General features: G+C 47.1%; 1 protein-coding gene across 11 annotated transcripts; it reads right to left on the reverse strand.

Moving 5' to 3' along the window:
* Positions 1 to 42: 42 nt before the first annotated feature.
* On the reverse strand, positions 43 to 20,824 carry tulp3 (TUB like protein 3). Of its 11 annotated transcripts, none has more exons than XM_084701001.1 (15): positions 20,731 to 20,805; positions 14,535 to 14,576; positions 14,370 to 14,451; positions 12,075 to 12,126; positions 8,056 to 8,218; positions 7,631 to 7,747; positions 7,065 to 7,337; positions 4,994 to 5,209; positions 3,382 to 3,515; positions 3,084 to 3,275; positions 2,815 to 2,927; positions 2,511 to 2,628; positions 2,316 to 2,414; positions 1,859 to 2,030; positions 43 to 1,700 (listed from the first exon to the last, which is right to left on the reverse strand). In XM_084701001.1, exons 5-15 carry the CDS (start codon positions 8,168 to 8,170, stop codon positions 1,567 to 1,569), a joined length of 1,683 nt encoding a protein of 560 aa, XP_084557127.1. In that variant the 5' UTR covers positions 8,171 to 8,218; positions 12,075 to 12,126; positions 14,370 to 14,451; positions 14,535 to 14,576; positions 20,731 to 20,805; the 3' UTR covers positions 43 to 1,566. The 11 variants fall into 11 exon arrangements, with proteins under 11 accessions (XP_084557127.1, XP_084557125.1, XP_084557128.1 ...); XM_084700999.1 differs by lacking the exon at positions 14,370 to 14,451 and adding an exon at positions 19,987 to 20,077 and having other exon boundaries at positions 20,731 to 20,771; XM_084701002.1 differs by lacking the exon at positions 20,731 to 20,805 and adding an exon at positions 19,987 to 20,724.
* Between the last annotated feature and the right edge of the window lie 280 nt (positions 20,825 to 21,104).

A 21,104-nucleotide genomic window follows, 5' to 3' on the forward strand; every position in this document is an offset into this window, starting at 1 on the left:
AAGCAAACAATTTCTTACTGTAAATGAAACAATGAGTCCAAATCACTTACAATAAATTCATTTAATTTACATTCATATGAAATTAGATCTGAACATATGCCATAAAAGTACACTAGATTATGAATGGAATGTCAGTTACCAAAAATCTCATAGTAAAAGTTGTATTATTTAAATAACTTGTACGTTGTATCAAACCTTTCCCTTCGTTTGCAAAAAAGCTAAACTTCCTTAAGGGTACTGGCACACACATGATCAGTGCTGAAACATGTTGTTCTGGAATCAACCATTTTCTTCCTCAAGAGAAATCATACCACTGCTCATAAGAAGCAGACATTCTATTACATCATTACAATAACCTTGTGTTTCCAAAGATCCATTGGAAGGTAGTTTTACTCTTGGGTTAGTCTTAGACTGACACTAGGCATTCTGAACCCCTATGACCAAGGTATTGTTCTTTTTGTTTTATTTAACAGTATTGTGTCGTATTATGAAATCTGATATAATTTGTAATGGGTGGGTAGATTTATTTTGGCGAAGGTTGAGTATAGGCCATTATATTCTCTTCCTGTCCTAACATGACATTTAGTTGACATTTTGTAACATTTTCAGTTCATAGGAAAGTGAACATTATGTCAGAAACAATAAAATAAATCCCTTTATCTCTCCGGAACTACTCCATTCGTTTTCCTGCATGGTTTAAACAGTAATTTTCTGTGACGTTATAGTACCATGCTATGTAGAAAAACTATAGACACTTCACTAAAACACAATCACAGATATTTGTACTTAAGTAATATTCTGCTCAGATTAAACAGGAACCTTGAGTGATAAGAACGTATTAACTGGATATGAAAGGATATAAATGTCATGGATACTTAAAAAAAAAAAAGCAGAAATCAACAACATGGGCACAATCTCTGTGACATTAATACAAGAGCACAAAAACGAAGGAAGGCAATAAAAGCAACATTAAAACAATCTGCCACAAAATAAAATGCAACGGTAATTTTCAGGCAGCAAGTCATTCAAATCTAATACCGAGTAATGTGAGTGATGAGGCATGTTCTGTGCTTGAGTTCACCTTCGCTGGAGTGTTAGGGACTGTGTCCTCTTTCCCTTTATACACAATCACCAATTAACAATGACTAAATTGTAAACTGCAAGTACAAACACAAAACATCGCTTAAATACAAATAAAAACAAAGGCGTCATGGCCTTAAGCTCCTCTCTTGGTGCAGTGGTAGTTTAATGTTCCTGTTGATCCGAGGGGCCCACTCGTGTCTCACCCAAGTTCTCCCCTCCTCCTGGTCAGTTTGATTTGACTGTCATGATTTGACAAGTTGCTGACAGGGAGAGGAGTAGTGTTAGAAGGACATGTCATTAGCAGGAAGGCAAGCAGAGTTCATGGTTTTCCTTCCGAGGCAAAGTACAGCTGGTCAACGGTACAGGGAATCTGTGTCTGAGCACTGAAACGGAGGAATAGTCAGGCACCCAGTCCTGTGGAGAGATAGGGGGCGAGTGTGTATGTGTGTGGGGGGGTTATCATGCTGAGGGGGGCGGTTGGGGTCACTCGCAGGCCAGTTTGCTGTCAAAGCTGGACAGGCCAATGGCGAAGGCCTGCAGGGCACACATGGGGTAGTTGTAGTCCAGGGTGAACACGTCCTCTGCCACTCTGCCAAACTGCATGACGATGTAGTCCGCTGTCAGGGGAGAGGGAGACAGTTGAACCTCATATGAAACTACGAACAACATGGATCTACACAACCTGATCTAGAGTAGGGAGAGAGAGCGAGAGAGAGCGAGAGAGAGAAAGAGAGAGAGAGAGAGAGAGAGGGGGAGAAACACGGACGAGACCCACGATCGTTGTCATGGACGATCTGAAAGTTCTTGACGGAGGCTTGGGTGACGCGGCCGTGGAAGTTGAGCACGTAGGACTGAGTGTCGTCGTTCCACACCGGGGCCTTGTTGTGCAGCTCGATCAGGTTGTCCAGGGAGTGGTTCTGCCACTTACTCAGCAGGCTGTCCTGCTCCTGCAGGGCGCACACACACACACACACACACACACACACACACAGCTGTCACACAGACTGTACACTCATTCACACACTCTGATGTGTGTGAGGACAAATTGCTTATTATTATTTGCAATTATGAGTATTATGTGCTGGTTCTGAAATGACAGGCAACGCTAATCATGGCCTGCAGCAAGTGTGATGATGTCAGTAGTGAGTGCGGCGATAATACGCCGAGACAGCAGCAATAACCCTCTCTTAGTCCGTGCGACAGAGGAAGTGACATCATAGGCCCGGACTCACGCTGGTGGGGCGGACAGGGACCCTCTCGAAGTTCATGTTCATACCAGGGATGATGACGGTCATCTTCCGTGGACCTTTGAACCCGAGCACATTAGTCTCCTGTGAAGGGAGACGAGAGTTTAGAACCACACTCATTTGTCTTAAGGACGAAATAACTCCAGTGTGCATGTGTCTGCGTGTGTGTGAGGGACTCACGTAGCAGATGGCTGCCAGCTCCTGCCGTGTGTTGCTCTCCTCCAGAAGGGTCCCAGGGTTCTTACAGGGGTTGGTGCCGTTGTCATACACCGTGAACTTGGTCCCCATCAGGTTGGACCTGGAGCACAAACAGGACAACACAATGACATCCTGGAGGTTCTTACCTGCTCCACCGACAGCCCTTCACCCAGAAGGCTGGAATATAAGGTGACAGTGAGGCTCTGAATGATTTAGTGTTTTGGTTGGACTATCCCTTTAACACCAGCTACTTGAGCTGACGGAGCGTCTGTGGGGGGCGTCTTGCCTTAGCTTCCCCATGAAGCTCTCTCCCTCGCGTGATAGGTCCGTGGGATCCACGGAGATCAGGTAGTTGGAGGTCTTGCTCTTCTTCCTCTTCCTTCCCGCGAGCAGGAACAGCTGGCAGACACGACAACACACACCAGGAGATTATTGCCGTTTCTCGGCAATGAAACGCAAGACAACTGGGGGGGGGGGGGGGGGGGGGGGAACCATAGGTGGGATCCATGGGTTGTGTTCACAATTGGAGGTTAAAAACGAGAACGGAGGCCCTACCCGCCTGCCATCCTCTCTCTCCAGGTGCATGAAGTAGGTAGGGTACAGGCCTCGGTCCATGCCCTTCTTGTCCCTGGTGATGCGACACTTGACCGTGGCGCCCCTGGGGGCGGGACGCAGCACAAACTCCTCCAGGTTGTCCACCTCAATCAGGGGGCTCTCTGCTGTGGGAGAACCTGTGGGGACGTACTCCTGACACACACACACGGATACGGATAAGTTAAAACAATTGTTTTTGTTCCACATTTAGCCACAGAGGGAAGCCAGACAGAAGCAGGATTGCAGGCCTGGTTCTTACCGTGTTCGACTTGGTGCTGGAGGCTGACGCCGGCCTGGTGGACTCTGTGTTCGGGGACAGGGACCTGGTCCGATCTTCCTCCTCATCTTCCTCATCTTCGCTGGCCTCGTCATACTTCATGCTGCCAGAGAGCCCTGGTGGAGCGAGGGAGGCAGAGGAGTGAGGAAGGCTGAGTGCGGTTGGGAGATCTGACATTTCGTTTTTTAGCCTTGAGTCTTTTTCCACCAGAGAGGAGATGAGCCCAAGCAGACAGTTCAACTCAATGCACATCCATTTGCATGTTACAATCCCAAGGCTTCCCTGTTCTCTTATCCCCGAGGAAAAGCTTTGTTTAAACGTGAGAGAATAAGAGATTCCCTGCAGGTTATGATTAGCAAAAAAACGGAATATGCAGATTTTCTACTTGATCACTTACACTTTGATGTGGGATAGCAAAAATGAGAGAAATTCGGCTAAATTGATCCAAACTGATGCAATATTTCTGCAATGGGAAAAACCAAGTATTATATTATGCAGCTCAAGCCCCTCTTTCTGTGCCTCCTTAAAGATTCAAAAGACTTGTTTATTTTTGAGGAGTCAAACTAGCTGCTTACCAAACATCCTCACTCATAACTGAGGAAAAAATATGTAATCTAACCACAGAGGGAATCATTTACACGGCGTCTTTGGAAGCTGGAACCCAAAAACATGTTCCCCATTATAGTTTAGCAATTAGCCTCTGCTATTGTGTCATTCCGCCATTGTATCTTATCCCGCTCTGCACTGAAATGGACAACAATGAATGTACTAATAACCAACCTGGCCCTGTCTTCTACAGAGATACACTGAGAGAACAATGTTCAGGTCCAAGGGTACGTCTTGACAATGCGGGCCAAATAGGCCCCTTTCAATTCAGCTGGCTTTTCCTGGCGTTGTCAACTAAAGACGCTATTTACAGATGGAAATAGACCCTTGTCAGCAATTATTCAGTTTTTTTTTTTTTTCACCCTCCATTTGCAAGGGTTTTAAAGGACGAGATTCTGAACTCCTCTCCGAGTGCTTTCATCAGCAGAGCAGACACATCACATCATGAGAGTGGTCAGACATCCAGGCATCTGGACAAGCTGGCCTGCAGGAGACATGCGTCAGGATCTCACTGTTAATTAGATTCATCAGCCGAGACTCCCGCTGGCTCTGTGGATTACTCTAAAGCCGCCACGGAAACGAGAGTGCTGTTGAGGGGTGAGGAAAAGTAGACATCAAAGTTAGCAGAGCCAGAAAAAAAAGGGAGAGAGGATTCCATCTTTGCAGCTGTGTCAGTTTGATTTGTTGGAAACATTTTAGCCCAATCTCAAGGCAGGCATATTATGCACAACCTTAAGCCTCAGACAGTTTCCTCATATTTGTGCCTGTCAGCCAGAAGCATAAATGCCTCTTCAATTTCAACCAGAAACCAGTATGTTACAGTACGGTACAGTAAGTTAAAACATTTGTCAGCCGATCGTCAGTGCCATATCGTCAAACCACTCAAATCAACCTGTGACATAGTATTGCAAAGATGGAGTGAAAGAAACAGAGGGACCTGTTTCCAAGCACCCAAACAACATCCACCACCGCAAGCACTGCACTCTACCTGACTGAAGCAGTTTCACCCTGGCTGACAGAGGGCACTCTGGGCCCTCCCCTGACCCCTCTGGCCCTTCCTCCTCAGGGTTGGACCTCGGCTGGCTCACCCTATCACGGGCAGGACCAGCCTTGGAGGGGGAGGGTCTCAGCTGGTTCACCCTATCACGGGCAGGACCAGCTTCGGAGGGGGAGGGCTGAGAGCTGAGAGAGCAGTCCCATGCCTCTGCAGTAAAGATGTAACAGACCAGAGCTGCTACAAACAGTATTGACACACCCGTTCCCTTTCAGCTCCAGCCCTGGAGATGCATCTGGATGCCAAACAAGTGCTTAGCATCACCCACACACACATTCCAAATGTTACACTTTGATTGTGACTCCAGGGCACCAATTAAAAACAGCAAACAATGTGGAGGACGGCTGACAAGCTTCATTAATTGGATTGTTGGAAATGTCAAAGGAGCCTGATCATGCTTGCTCAATCTTTATGAGACAAGGCTCCATAATTATCATTTGAAACCGGAAAAGAAATCAGTCTGCATTTGTTATTTAAAGCCCTCACTGAGAATGGAGATTGTGAATGGAGATTAGTATTCCATTCAATTCATTCTCCATTACCTTCGTAAAAAGCTCAAACCGATTATGGTCAACTCTTTAACTTTAATCTTCTAGGAAATGTAGTTTAGTTCTTTTTACGTTCATTTCCTTCGAGGGATGTGAAACTGAGAGGAGACAGGAATACCTGTGAGGCACCTGAGGATAGGACCCAGTGCTAAATCTAGGTGACATAACTGATGAAGGTTTGCATAATTGAGAGGGAAGTGTCACAGAGCCTCGTGTTTCAGGCGGGGAGCAGATAAATATAGGTAAGTAGGCTGCCTAATATCCTATCATCAGTCCAGAGTAATCATGCAGACATTTCCGGCTATAAAGAATCTCATCAACATAAAAGGATGTAACAGTGGCTTTTTTTTTAAAGCATATTTAGCATCCGTACATAGAGCAACTCTAATATCCATGTCCTTTTGTATATATTTCCAATCTGAAACTAAGGCAGCAATTATTTGTTTGGGTGACTGAGACCTTGAACCCAGTCTGTGAGTTAGTGACCTCGCCTGGTGTGTTGTAAATACATTAAAAATAATAATAATAATACTGCAGGAAAACCAACATAAGAAGCTGCATCAAATCATGAAACAAGCCATTTCACAGCAATGCGTCACCATCAATCTCTTTTCCGTCTGCTCCCTGCCACACACCCTGCCCTAGCGCGTGCACACACACACAGGATACCGTAGTACACACACAGGCTGACCTAAAACACACACACACACAGGGTGGAAAAAGCCTGGTTGCCCAGGACAGCCACAACATAACAATCGTGCTGACGTCTCTGGGGATGGAAAGAGGAATGCAACCCCAAAAAAAAGACAAACGCCAGCCCGGCCTGACCTTCATCCTAGATTGCTTTTATCACCTCACGTCACCCTACCTTTTTCGCACAAGCACTCCTTCTCTACTCCCCTCTCTCCAGTCTCCCTTGCTCTGCCGCAGTCCTTTCTAACTCTTCAGGCCAATCGTTTGGCTTCAATCTCTCACTGCTTCCCTCCCCTTTCCTGTCACTCTGACTTCACATCCTCCCTTCAGGTGTTGCTCAGCTCGGTGGACTTGGAGATACCAGGGGAGGGAGCAGGCCCTGACAGGACCGTATCTATGAAGCTGCTTGGTATGGGTGTGCGGCCCCAGCGCAGCACAGGGGAATGGCAGGGTAAATGATGGAGGTAAATAACTAACTCACTCCCTTGCTGGTAGCCAAGTTTCCTGCCACAACTAGGCCGTATTTGATAGACCTACTTGCAGTGTGGAGTAAGTACTGTTGTATGAACAGTGCTCTTCAAACACACTGGATGTCAACTCCCTCTCCCTAAATACAAGCTCACAGCTCCAATACAAACATGTCTGGACCAACAACTTGTCTTGGCCGACAAAGCTCCTTCCCAGCCCTAATCACACAGCCCCCCAGCCACTTAACTGCCTATCCTCCCAGTCCCCCATCCCTCCGGCCCACCTCCCCATCTCACCTCTTTTCTGCAGCAGCTCATGGATGTCTGTCTTGGGCTCCAGCAGTGTCTCTGTGTCTCCATCCCTTTCTGGCTCATCCGCAGGGGGGGACTGAGGCTTGGGCTGGGACAGGGCCTGGGGCTGAGGCTGGGGCTGGGACAGGGCCTGGGGCTGAGGCTGGGACAGGGACAGGGCCTGGGGCTGAGGCTGGGGCTGGCTCACGGACAGGATCTGGATCTTGGTACCCAGGTCTGGGGGTTCTGGCACCAGGAAGGCAGCAGGACCGTCGATGCCTACAGGAGGTAAGGGGACATTTGTTGACAAAGCTTCGAGGTTGACAAAGCTGTGAGGCGTTGGCGGGAACAGAAGGCGTGGTAATGACTGTCCAGCTAGCATGAGGATGACAGATATTCTGTTTGTCACCCACTGCTTAGTAACTCTTCTATATTAGGTCAGCACCCATGAGGGTTGGTAACAGGGACATTTCAATAGAACGTCAGATGTCAGCTTATGATCTATGGTGTAAGAGTGGCAGTCTGAGTACCCCTGACCTCTGATGGGTTTCTGTAGCTTGCCCTGTCCTTGCCTGAACATGTGAATGCTTCACTGTGTATCATTTGGTCACCCCGTCTGTCTACTCTCCAGGCCTTCTTCTGTGTCAGACACGAGCAGGGCATGGGCGTCTCCTCAGTTACCCTGAGAACTGGAACAGTTACGCACACGACACACACACACACACGTCCGTCAAAATCTGTCTGCACAGCCTGTCCGTAAGGTCTTCCATTCTGACTGCTGAAGTGCTACTCTGTCTCTGTCTCTGTCTCTGTCTCTGTCTCTGTCTCTGTCTCTGTCTCTGTCTCTCAGCCACACACACACAGTTTGACTTATTATTATCATCATAAGTTCAGCTCTAGTGTTGATGAATAACCCCCCCTGGGAGAACCTAGAGACACAGTGTTCTATCCAGCTTTCCCTGGCCCTGTGTCCCTCGAGCTAGAAGTAGAAGCGTACCGTCCATGATGACGTCGCTGGTGTTGCTGAGACGAGACGAGACGAGCGGGGCCTGCTCCTCGCTGCGCCTGGGCTTGGAGCGCCGCGGACGCGCCTCCGGGTTGGGCTGCACCATCAGCGGCTCCTGGCGCTTCCGCCTCTGCTTCTGCTCCAGCAGCGCCCTCTGTGGACAGGGAGGGGAACAGCAGGGGTGAGTGGAGAAAGTGGGAGTCGAGGCGGAAGCGGGACACTGTGAAGGGTTTGAAGGCTGCCGACTCTCCCGCAGTGTCAGCTCTCAGGACACGAGTGTGAGGCCTCGCTCATCACCTCACCAATGAACGCTCCTCTTGCTGCTCATGGCAGTCTCCCTAGATACAACGACCACTCAGCGTCCTTATTCAGCCACACAAACAAGGTGGATGGGTCAATGGTGAGGCCGGCAACGACACTAGCCTCTTAAAAGTTTCCTGCTCTCTTACATACAACAGACACATTATCACACTCTTGGGCAGATGAGACAGTTTTGGTCGCAAGATCGATATTGGTGCTTTATTGGCTGCGGCCAAAAGACAAAGCTGAGAAGCAACAAGGCACGTCGCTCTGACTGGCTTGCCCTGATAGGGGATGGATCTGAGCGCAAGGTTCCTATGGTAACGGAAGGCTCTAGTGCCTGAGAGTGAAGTGGATCCTGTCCTTGAAATCTTTTTCATGCTTCCTAGTGCTCTATGTCGTCATTTCACGACAGAGAAAAGAGAGGGATTGAGGTTGAGAGAAGGATGGAAAGGAAGAGGTAGAGAAAGGTAAGAGTGAGAGAGAGAGGTAGAGAAAGAAGCAGAGAGTGCAAGAGAAGAAGAACAGGTAAAAACAGGGAGAGAGAGAGGAGAGAGAGAAAGATAGAGAGCGAGAATCAAGACGCACTGAATGAAACAATACTTTGGAGGGAAAAAAACTAAAAAAAACATCAGCACCGAGAGGAATCATGAGGTTCATGTTGTCTCTGCGTCAGAGTTGGTGCGGACTGGAGAAGGCTAACCCTAACCCTGAGAAGCAGGGTGGGAAGCCTACTGAAAGACAGCAGGTACAGGACCTGTACTGCAGCACTGTCAGAACAAGAGCCACTGAAGAGGCTGCTACTGAGAGACTCTGCGAGAACAAGTTACCATGTACATGTGATTGCGGTTGACAGTTTGAAAAAAAGAAAGTGTTGCGCTGTTCTGGGATTCCTCCAAGGCATGACAGAGCGCAGCGTCTCTAAAGAGGTGGCACAATCAAAGGAATCTTCCAGTCCTGTGGACTCTTCTGACAGGATCAGTCAAATGGCCCTCCAGCTGCCCCTGTCCCTGGTAAGGCAGGCTGGGCCTTACGTAACCGCATCAATTAGCGAGCCAGCATCAAAACAACTCACTGGTTTGGTGGTGAAGTGAGTTGGAACAGGACGAGGACTTTCCCATTCACCCAGCACACAAGCTTTCATAACACATTGTTAGGGGTTCCAGCACTTGCACACACACGCAGGAGCGTGCTACACACACACATGTTTCACACACATACTCACACACACATGGTTCACACACATACTCACACACACACACACAAACAGGGAACACATTTGCACAAGTGTTTTTCAAGTTCATGCAATCATGTGTACACTTACACACACAACCACACTCACACAGCGCGAATGAAGGTTGCAGCATCCAGCCAAGTGTGACATGAATACACCTGCAATGTGACCAAGACAGACTAGGCAGTTCCTCTTTGATTAACATGCTAATCAAAGAGGAGATGAAAGGCTGCTTCATCCGGTATTCAGCCAGGGTCTGGTTAACACCTCAAAAGGCTTTTGTTTTAAGAAGAGTGACACGGCTAAAAATAAAGCGCCAAATGATGAGAGTGGATTATCATAATGAGCAGACTGTTCATTTGTTGCTCTCGCCTTTTCAAACTCCTTTTCCCGATTCTTCCTTCCATGCCACAAACGAGTTGCTTTTCCCCAGACGCCGTGCGCGCGGGTCCATCTATATCTGAGAGGCAACTGTTGCCTTTGTTCTACAGAACGGTCAAACTTTGAAAGCCCCCCTATGCCTTCGGGCAGTGTCCTGTAAGCAGTGTTGCAGGGGATCTCTCGCGTTCTGTCATTTGCTTTGACGTCCTCTAAGACGGCAAAGGGCTATTTTTAAAAACAAATCCATTGTAACGTTTCTTTTTGTTTTGTTTTTTCCTACGCTGGCTGGAACCGGGCGTTTGAGGGAAGAGGATGTGTTTCCCCTTTGGCTGGTCCCGTCTCTTCAGAGGGTGAACGTGAAACTAAACAGTGAGCTAATGAAAATACCCCAGGATAAGAACCCAGCAGGGGATATCTACACACAAGCAGACTGTAACAATGATATCACAGGGCGGTGGATGAGCTAGAGCACAGCTCCCCACACTGCACGAGCAGACGAGCACGTATGGAATGTAGAACTTTACACGTTATACAAGAATGCAACACTTCCGACAACATGGAGCCAAAGGCATTCGACGCTGTCCATCAAGCTCCTTAAATTATATACACATTCTGGCACACACGTTCAAACGACATACATTAAACATTCATGTCCGATCTGTGGATGAAACCAAACAATAATTACCGACCCGTTCCATGGACATCGTGAACAGCGGTGAATCGAAGTGAACAGTTTCCCTGTGAACAGCTTTTGTGTTCCTTCTTGCTCTGAGAGGCTGGAGACTTCTAAACTGTCCCCCCGACTGCAGCACCTCTGCAGGGCATCCCTCTGTCTCGGTGACCCTCTTCCCGGGAAGACTACACAACCGACTGCCTTAACACCACACGTCCGTCTAGCGCACTCTCGCCAGCCTCTTCTCCACAGCTCACCAGAGTGTGTGTGTGTTTGTATGAGAGAGCTTAGAGTGTGCTTGTGTGTGTGTGTGTGTTCGTTCACTGTCTCCAACTGAATCAGTAGTCATTAGCACTCTACTCCTGAGAGGGGAAGAGAGAGAAGGATGGAGAGAGAGATACAGACGATGGGAGAGAGGGACAGAGAGAGAGAGAGAGAGAGAGAGAGAGAGAGAGAGAGAGAGAGAGAGAGAGAGAGAGAGAGAGAGAGAGAGAGAGAGAGAGAGAGAGAGAGAGAGAGAGAATAGAGAAAGAAAGAAAGACAATGGAGGGGGGGGGGTGACGGTGGGAGTTAATAGTCATTAATTGTTCATAATACTTAAAAGAGAGGCGGAAGCAAAAACAAATTAGGATGAGGGGAGGGGCCACTGCAGTTCTGCTCCACGTTCTGGATGAATGGACATGGGAACTAAATAGAACAGCAGAGCACAGCACAGTCTTGTCCTGGATCTGTTCTAGTCTTGTAGAAGACCAAGTACTCCTTCAAATTCGAGTGTGTTCATTACGTAAAGAGTGCTTTGGCATACATATACACACACACACACACACACACACACACAGTGTATCAAGACAGAGACAGTTGTACACACAACATCACACATGGCGAACACTGTATCCAGGTCTGCATTGAATATCACATTTTGTTACGTTAGGATAGATATTCTGAAATGGGGATAGGTATATCTGTGATATAGGTATAATGTGATATGTGGATAGTTATGTGCGATATAGAGAAATCTCATTTTGAAGCCATGTCCTATTTTAGTCAAGAAAGTGTGATTGCATGAAGAGAGCTCTGAGCTGCTTTGTAGGTCCTCTGCCTGACATGAATCACCACATGAATCCCAGTGTTGACCAGTGTGCCAGAAGTGTTTATTTCTCTGGGTGACATTAAACTGACAAAACAAGGTCAGCTTCTAACTGAGATGCTAATGCTGATGCACACAGAACAAGGTTGTGGCAAGCCTGGAGATTTGTATTTTTTTGTGGCCACAGCACTTTGGCAGCGGGTATTACCATTCGATAACATGATAGTCCGAAATGACTTCATGAAGATTAGAGAAGCTGAACTTGAACAGCTGAGCTAATGTGTGTGTGTGTTTATGGGAATATACGTGTGTGTGTGTGTGTGTGTGCTACTTACCTGCTTCTCCAGCTTCTGCTGCCTGAGACTGGTGCTGTCATCATCAAGGGCACTGAGGAGAGAGGTGGCAGGGGATGGGTCATCATGCACTCTCATCACGATTCAAGTGTGACTCACTATGTCCTAACAGCTGCACCTCTCAGGCAGGTTCCAGGGAAGCTCATCCTCCTCCCCCCCCCCCCCCACTAACGGGAAATCAAGGATTTTCCAGATTTCTCCACTAGGGGGCAACGCAAATGTAAATAATCGGAAAGGAGGAGAACCTTGGAAGAGCTGGAGAAGCCACAGCTGTGTGTTGTTGAGGAGGAGGATAACATGTTGAAAATCATCGCAAGGCCCAGATGATCACCCGTGCCTGAACACTTGCGCTTGTCATTTGTGTAGAATCAAATAAATCAAGTGTTATTTATGTAGAAGAAGTGTCACAGGCACATACATGTATACCCTTACATTGAATGCATTCAATACATATATTGGAAACTGTATATGGGGGAGTTATGAAATCAGTTCTATGTTTGGAAATACAGCTTCCTGCTCTGCAACAAAGCTAACTGCTCTAGTGTGAATGTCACAGTGGCCTTGGTGATTGGATAGCGGATAGGCAAGAACCACACACACACCATCATTCTCATTCTTCTCAGTCTGGTTTCTGGCTGTGTGAGTGGCCTGTTGTCTGGGTCCAACGGGCACTCTGGCTGGACACCTATGAAAGGACCAGTGGGCCCCATGTTGCTTAGCTACAGAGTGGAGGGAGAAGGGCAGCAGCAGGACACTACTCAGACAGACACAGTCAAAGGAGTCAATCTCTGCTCCACATCCACACACATAAACACACACACGTATACACACACACGTATACATACACACACACGTATACATACACACACACGTATACATACACACACACACGCGCACATACTTTCTTTTTAGGTGTTCAGAGACAGCGTGGGTGTGCGTATGCCAGGCGAGGGAAGGGAGGGAGGAAGAGAGGGAGGAAACATAGGTCTGGCTCCTGTCTGAAACCTCTCCAAACATCTGACCTCATAGGACGCTTCTGTCTGCACAGGGTCTGTCTCTGTCTGCACGGGGTCTGTCTCTGTCTGCACAGGGTCTGTCTCTGTCTGCACAGGGTCTGTCTCTGTCTGCACAGGGTCTGTCTCTGTCTGCACAGGGTCTGTCTCTGTCTGCGCGGGGTCTGTCTCTGTCTGCACGGGGTATGTCTCTGTCTGCGCAGGGTCTGTCTCTGTCTGCACGGGGTCTGTCTCTGTCTGCACGGGGTCTGTCTCTCTGCACAGGGTCTGTCTCTGTCTGCACAGGGTCTGTCTCTGTCTGCGCGGGGTCTGTCTCTGTCTGCCTCCTGAAGCTCCATCCTATCTACAGCTCAACCCTCCTTTTTGATATTCTGGAAAACAGTACCCCCCCGTTATTATATTCCTTTACAGCAGGATGTTATGCGTACGGGCAGCTGATGTCATAGCTGTACGAGGGACAGACACAGAGCAGCACAGCTGAGACCTGTCGTACCTCCACCTACTGCTTCATGCTCTCCACAAGGTCATTTGATAGCAGATCATTACAGACTATTTTGTTTTCCTGCGGTAAAACCATCAGAGGCAGTGACTGGGTTACAAAACAACTGAGCTGGTCGATGTTCAAGTCCATTCTGGACACGGACAAGGACTTGGTAGCTCTCGTTTCCTTGAGATTTGTCATTATCAGCCAACAATGTGGCTGTGTGTGCAAGCATGCAAAGCCCTTAGAATAACAGTGTTAGCATAGCATGCTAATGCTAGTTATGAACTCTAAGTGGCTGTGGTGTTGCTGGTCCATGGATGGAGGTCAGCCTATTGGGAGGTCACTTCTAGGAGCCCCCTCCCACAGAGCAGCAGCTGGTGTCAGACCAGGCCCAGACTACAGCGTGAAGGGAGGTGTTAATTACACACCCGGGTAGGGTCATTAGGGCAAGGGGGTGAGGGGTGTGTTGACTTCGGCAACAGTTGTCCAGCTAGAGACCTCAGAGAAGAGGAGCTGCAGAGGTGGGTGTTGTCCTCTGCTCTGAGCAGGGGATTGGTGGACATGGTTACTGCCAGAGGGATTAGCAGGCCTGTGTGCTATAGACTTCCCACGCCAGGACTGGATGCAAGCATGACTTGGCAGTAAAATGGCCTTCAGAAATCCAGAGTGAAGAGGAGTTTCTTTAAGTTAGAATAAAAAGGTCACACATGTAGACTACACGTCTTTGACATGTCTTACACGCTTCATGCTGTTTGGTGTTCACTTTACTTTTGAACCTACTGGGTTGTAGTTTACATGTCTCCCTCCAAAGAAAGCCAGCCTCGTGCTAGGGGAGCGCGTGCAAGGAAACCGATCGTCCGAGCTGGGACACAAGAAATCGGTGTGTGTGAGGATCTTTGATTACAGGTGCCAGTCATGGTTCTTGGCAGTGGCGGGACATCTTACCTTGCAGCGGAGGTAGAGGAGAAGCTGGAGGAGCTGGAGGGTCTTCAGGAGCGGGGCAGGGTGGCACCGGGCCAGGGGAGGGAGGCAGGACAAGACAGGAAGCAAAGGAAGAAGTTCATTTGCAACGGACACAAACCTACGTTCATATTTGAGAAAAGTAGGCTAGGTTTGCATGTACGATCAACCACAGGCTAACTATGTCTAAGCACACCAGACTAGCTTGTTCTATTTTTATAAGAATACGCTTGTACAAAGTCCTAGGTCTCATTTCAACCTATACTGTAAAGTCAAATAGGCTTAGGCTAGTTAATGTCTGTTTGACCGTTGTATAACGTGGATTGTTTCTACAGCAGAGCAGATGCTGTGTGAAGGATACTTGATCCTTCACAGTTCAGGGTATTATCCTCAATACTTTAATCTGTACTTTGACTAGCATAGAGCGACCTCTATCCCCAGCAACCCCCCCCCCCCCCCCCCAACCGACCCTCCCTCCCACACACACAGTCAAATCAATGTTTCATTACTGTCACAGTGTAGGTGAGTAGGAAGGAGATACAGTCTCGTCTGTGTGGCGTGACACCGACGAGGTAACCATGGACACCTCCGTCAACACTGCACCTTGAAGAGCATTGATTAAAAACTGCAGCCAATTGTTTCCACAGTGAAAGGGGAATCTGCTTTAGCACTACGCTGTCAAGATTTGCTGAAAACGGGGACAACATAAAGACAGCTGTGTGCTTTCAAGCTGTCAAGACAACAAGTTTTAGAATGCCTTTGACCACCACCCTCTCACTTTCCTCAAGCTTTTGGTGAAAGCAGCATGAGGATGAAACTGACTGCATTCAGCTGACGATATCAAAGCAATTTCAAATGTAGACCTGGCTGTGAGGAGTTTAGCATAACACAAACAGTGGGAATTACCCCATTTTAAACATTGGTTTTGAAGGCTTTGAGCTCCAAAGGGACTTGAAGGCAAGTCCCTTTGGAGAGCGTAAAACTCAAGAGGATGACTTCTTATGCCTTCCTAGGTTACAGCATACGAGGGGATCAAAACCCAAAGCAACCATACAACATTCAACGTCACGCACTCCTGTTACAGCAGCCTTGGCCCCTTGAATAAGTAACGACATGACTGCAGAAATATGAGAGACAAACGCAGATCCTTAACTGTAGCAGAGACACTCTGCCTGAGGAGCAGAGCAGGACAGAGCAGGATAGAGCAGAGCAGGACAGAGTAGAGCAGGACAGAGCAGAGCAGGATAGAGCAGAGCAGAGCAGGATAGAGTAGAGCAGAGCAGAACAGAGCAGAGCAGGACAGAGTAGAGCAGGATAGAGCAGGGCAGAGCAGAGCAGGACAGAGAAGAGCAGGATAGAGCAGAGCAGAGCAGGACAGAGCAGAGCAGGACAGAGTAGAGCAGGATAAAGCAGAGCAGGACAGAGCAGAGCAGAGCAGGACAGAGCAGAGCAGGATAGAGCAGAGCAGAGCAGGATAGAGCAGAGCAGGACAGAGCAGAGCAGGACAGAGCAGAGCAGGATAGAGCAGAGCAGAGCAGGACAGAGCAGAGCAGGACAGAGTATAGCAGGATAGAGCAGGACAGGATAGAGCAGAGCAGAGCAGGATAGAGTAGAGCAGAGCAGGACAGAGCAGAGCAGGACAGAGTAGAGCAGGATAGAGCAGAGCAGGGCAGAGCAGAGCAGGACAGAGCAGAGCAGGATAGAGCAGAGCAGAGCAGGACAGAGCAGGACAGAATACAGCAGAGCAGAGCAGGACAGAGCAGGACAGAATAGAGCAGGATAGAGCAGAGTAGAGCAGGACAGAGGCAGACTCAGAACAGACTCAGACTCCTGTCTGACTGCACAGACTGTCTGACTCCTGTCGTCAAACCTCGAAATCTCACTTTCTAATCCCGTCATACCATACATTGCACAAAAAGCAAAAGCAACACACTAGCTGTTACAATGTGCGTATGTAACTAGTGTACATCATTAGTGTCAGCATCGTACGGAAACGTGGGTGTGTGTGTACCTGTAGGACCAGCGGCTGTAGACAGGCTGTTGCGACCCCCCACTCTTTATAGTATCCATGTCACTGCTGCTGCTGCTGTACACCCGTATGCTAGTTCAGACTCCAGGGCTGAATGGCATTCATTCACATGTATGGTCCTGCTAGATGCCTGCTCCGATGAGGCCAGGAGGCCCGTGGGGGGGGGGGGGGGGGGGGTGCTGCCCCAGGGAGTGACAGCTCTCAAAACGGAGGGTGACTGAGCTAGGAGACCAAGAGCTGTTGCCATGACTGCACACTCAAAGCGAAACTCTCTATCACTATACTCGCCCCAAACAGTGATTAGCAATCTGTGATGTATGATGAGCCAGACTACTATGACAAGTAAGATTGTTAGAGAAGGCTAGTGATCAAAGTCAGGCTTGTACAAAAAAAAGTATGTTTGTTTAACTGTAGAGAAAACAATCAAATGAAGACAGCTGAGCCCTTTCTTATAAACACTGAGATTGACTTTTTCACTAACTCTTTGGTCAAGTTTCTTCCTCATTAGAGTTGACAAATGATGAAACCGCACAACGTTATTTCCTCACACTCAAAAGTGGATATGTACACATTTCAAAACCCAAGTCACTAAGATGTTTTTTTGACTGAAGCTCAACTGAAAATGCCATGTTTTTCTATAACCCAACCCCCAAACTGTGGACTCACTTCAGCTAACAAAAGCCATATGAAACTGATGTGTTTGTTGGACGGTAAGTTCTTAGTTAAGTTTAACTAGGTTAAAGATATGTATACATAAAAGTTAAACACATGCTTATGCTACTTAGCTTATTATCAAGTCGTGGAATCATAAACTACCTTCTCATTTAGAAATGTTTGGATCTATGTGAGTGACCAATGACTGTGGTCCAGTTGCTAGGAAACTGGAGCTTTTTGTCCTTTTGTTTGTGTGTGTGTGTGTGTGTGTGTGTGTGTGTGTGTTTAGGTACAAAACAGCAGAGTGTCATCCAGGTCAGCTAAGGACAGCCTGGGGAATCACACCTGAGGGAGTAATTAAACCATGTCAAAACAAATTACGGAAACTTGAGATGTGTTCTGATAATATCCCATCCCTGAGGTATTACAAATACACATCCTTGCTGCTCTTCTCTGGGTGAGAGTCTATAGTGTCTTCATTAGGTGTTCAGAAAACACACAACAATGCACTTCCTTGTGATGTAGCCTACAAATCATGAAAGACCATCATGAAGGACTACAAAAGGAAAGTAAGAGGAATCACTTACTTTACAAGCATAAAAAACAGGGCGCTTGTTTTAGGACAAATGAACCGGATGATTACAAAATACCAGAGATGTTTTTCTTGTCATGCAGTCCAGTCATGACCAACAAAGTCAGAGGATTGCTCAAGCCACTGAGCCATATGTGTTAGGAATGTGTCGTGCTAAGAAGACCGAAAGTTCAATTGAATCAAACGGTTCCCTCAGCTTGAAAGCATTGCTGACCTTCCAGTCTAGCACACAGTCCAGTAGTAGCCAGCCACATGCTTGTATTCCAGGGTAGTGTTAAGTCGATGTGTTAAGTCTACTACAACCACACTGCCAGGTGAAAGGAAGTGGAAGTCTACAGTACACATGGGTATGAGCCAAAACAAAGCCCTTCTTTGTGGTTGTGTAGTTGCAATGATTGAAAACTTTTAATATATTCCACCATGTGTAGAGGAGCTAGATTTTAACTTTGGATTCCATTTGGCAGACAGTTTTCTCCAAGGTGAAGTACAGTGGGAATTTGAACCTGCGACCCCTTGATCAGCAATAAAATGCTTTAACCACTGAGCTCTACTTCGTGATGATATCTCGGTAGTGATGACCTTTCAATTTTCTGTACACCTTTAGCTCTGCTTCTGGGCTGCTTATGTGCAACACACTGAGTGGTGTTGTTCCTGCCTCTGACACGGGATAGAAAAGGCCACTCACAGCCCAAATGTTCAGCACTCCACACACTCACCCATCAGAAGCTGGCATAGCCCACTCTACCAAGTGAGTCACCATACAAGCACAAAAACAGCTCGATAGGAGAGAGCCTTGTGGTGTGACCAACAAAACATGAAAGACAGCAGACTACAAGAGAGGCTTGTGAGAGATGTTTTTACTAGCATGAATAGCATAAGAGATAACATTTGAGTGATTTCTTCATATATTTGCAGGAGGCTACAGGTGTGCTGTCACCTTATAAGACAGAAGCAGCTTGAGTGAGGACTTGTCCAATCACAGCTCAATCAAAAATTTGACGTCTAGGCCTACTGTGTGTTCCTCACACAACATGCAGCCTTTGCGCTGGTTAGACACATTAGCACCCAGCTCCTTCCAAACTCAGTCTACATAAGACACAGCAACTATCTCCAATGACCACCGACACGTTTCCACAGACAAAACAGACAAAAAGGCCTGTTTATTAGCGTACATGGTAACAAATTGCCTGGATGATTGTCTTGCCCTCCCTACCCCTTCACTTACAGGTTCCCTGGAAATATTTCAGAGGAGCTAAAAGATTAAATCAAATGACCCCAGCCCAATAGTAGCAGGAAGAGGAAAGGGTGGGAGCTACTACACGCTGATTTGAATCTCTCCCGCATTCAAGTAGAGACCCACAGCTTACTTGACTCTGTACACAGGAAGAGGAACACGCACACACACACACACACACACACACACTTTGATCATATGGCTGGCCAGTACCTGTTTTAATGATCAGCTAACATGAAAAGAAAGCTTGCAAAGAACCTGCCATTCCCAAAAGACTATTACTGGTCAGATGTAAGACACCTCTGTCCTGGAGCAGACTGGATGAATGTTACAGGCAGACAAGCAAAGAACATGTCTCAACTTGAACACCAAGCTTCCCCATTTCTTTCATCTCGTGTTGGGTTAAGGTTTGTTTCTGTAGGCCATTAAAAGCACAGTAGGTTATATAGGTAAATACGGATGGTTATCTGTACAAGGTGACTTAAGTATGTCCTATGCTAAAGTCTGATTTATAGCCATTTGTGGTGATGATTTCTGAATAGGCAATCACATACTTCAGGACCCCATAGCCTGTCTCCAACTATTCAATCCACATTCTACATTCCAGTGCATTGTGGGGGAGGTGCCTCATTATTTTGACAAGGAATTTGTAGTATATACAGCATTTTGTGCAAAAGAATTGAGGGGAGGGGAAGGTCTTAACATGCTTTTCTGAACCATTGCTTTATCGGGCACTTGGAGTAAATTTGGCTAGCTAACCTTTTTTCATTTATGCTAGCTTTTGCAAGATGCTGGTTGTCTTTGACAACACCAGGATATGGTTGACAATGCATCACAAACGATTAAAAAGCGTTTAGTTCTATTTCTAGTTTATCGCTAGGCTACACAATGCCAGTCATTTGATACTTATTATTGACATTTTGTTCACCTGGAGTTGTTGAAGCTCATCTCGTCACTTCTTAGCTTTGGACACTAGCAGGATGGTTTTGGCAAGAGTCAATGCGACGATCGTGTCCCCCCTAATATGCGAAGTATAATGCTAATCATCGACCAGCTTTTCAACAGAGCAGTCTCCAGGGAGTGTAAGTGGTCAAACCTCCTATGTCACAGCCACCGTAACGCGAGAGATCAAACGTAATGTTCCCTTCTTGATTACCTTTGTAACGCATTAATATCCGATTGACGAAATATTACCAGGCTTCCGCGTCATTATAAACAGATGTGCACGGACCAAACATCTGCCTGTCCCTGCAATCTATAAACCGTTAGCTTTTTTTAGCCACTCAGTGACTGCAACATTGCCGTGAATGCCGCGGCAGTCAACTACTAGCTGGCTAGCGTTTACGATTGTTCAAGATGTCAAGCTCGAGACTTTGCTGCGATTAAACACAAAACCGATCTCCATGAAAATATTTCAGCGATAAAACTCACTGACTCGTATTATGCTGTCTTTTAACAAATACTTTTAACTGGCAATTTCGTCGTGCTAGTGCGCTAGCTGGCTCACTTGGAACATCTTCGCCCGGCGCAATGCAACAGTACTGTTAAAAAAAGTTGTATTCAACAGAAATGTCCGTCTAACTACAATGCACGCGAGAGCTTCTGATACAGAAACGAGCCAATAAGCGCATAACAACAGACACGCAAACGTATATTTATATGGTTTGACTACCTTATGCTGTAGTAACTCATGTTTATCCACGGTTGCTATGGATCCCCCAGCTGGTGGCCTGCAGGACAACTTTCGTTCACGCGCTTGAAAAAAGAATTGTTCCTGTGCCTTGGTTACCTCACTCGTTTACAACGGACTATGCCATTGGACAACGAGGTACTGAGGGGAAAGGTGATTGGTTAACATTGTCGGACTGCGGTACCTTTCTAAAATTATTTTATAACATTGTAGACACAATTACGCAGCAACACGATTTACAACTATTCATAACACACACACACACACACAAATGTTTTTACTTTTATTGCAAACCTTTGTGTCCTTTGGTCAGTGGACTACCTCCACTGACCAAATAAACAAAACAAATAAAGAAA

This window comes from Hypomesus nipponensis, chromosome 7 (genome assembly GCF_054491055.1).
Source record: "Hypomesus nipponensis isolate SF chromosome 7, ASM5449105v1, whole genome shotgun sequence".
NCBI lineage: Eukaryota > Metazoa > Chordata > Actinopteri > Osmeriformes > Osmeridae > Hypomesus > Hypomesus nipponensis.

What these genes read in the sequence shown, in the direction of transcription:
- tulp3 (XM_084700995.1), bottom strand. Translation starts at nt 16,619, where the DNA reads ATGGATACTATAAAGAGTGGGGGGTCGCAACAGCCTGTCTACAGCCGC. An exon ending in AGCAGAAGCTGGAGAAGCAG is followed by an intron (nt 8,219 to 12,074) that starts GTAAGTAGCACA and finishes CCCTGTCCACAG; the next exon opens with AGGGCGCTGCTGGAGCAGAA. An exon ending in TGAAGCATTCACATGTTCAG is followed by an intron (nt 7,338 to 7,630) that starts GCAAGGACAGGG and finishes TACCTCCTGTAG; the next exon opens with GCATCGACGGTCCTGCTGCC.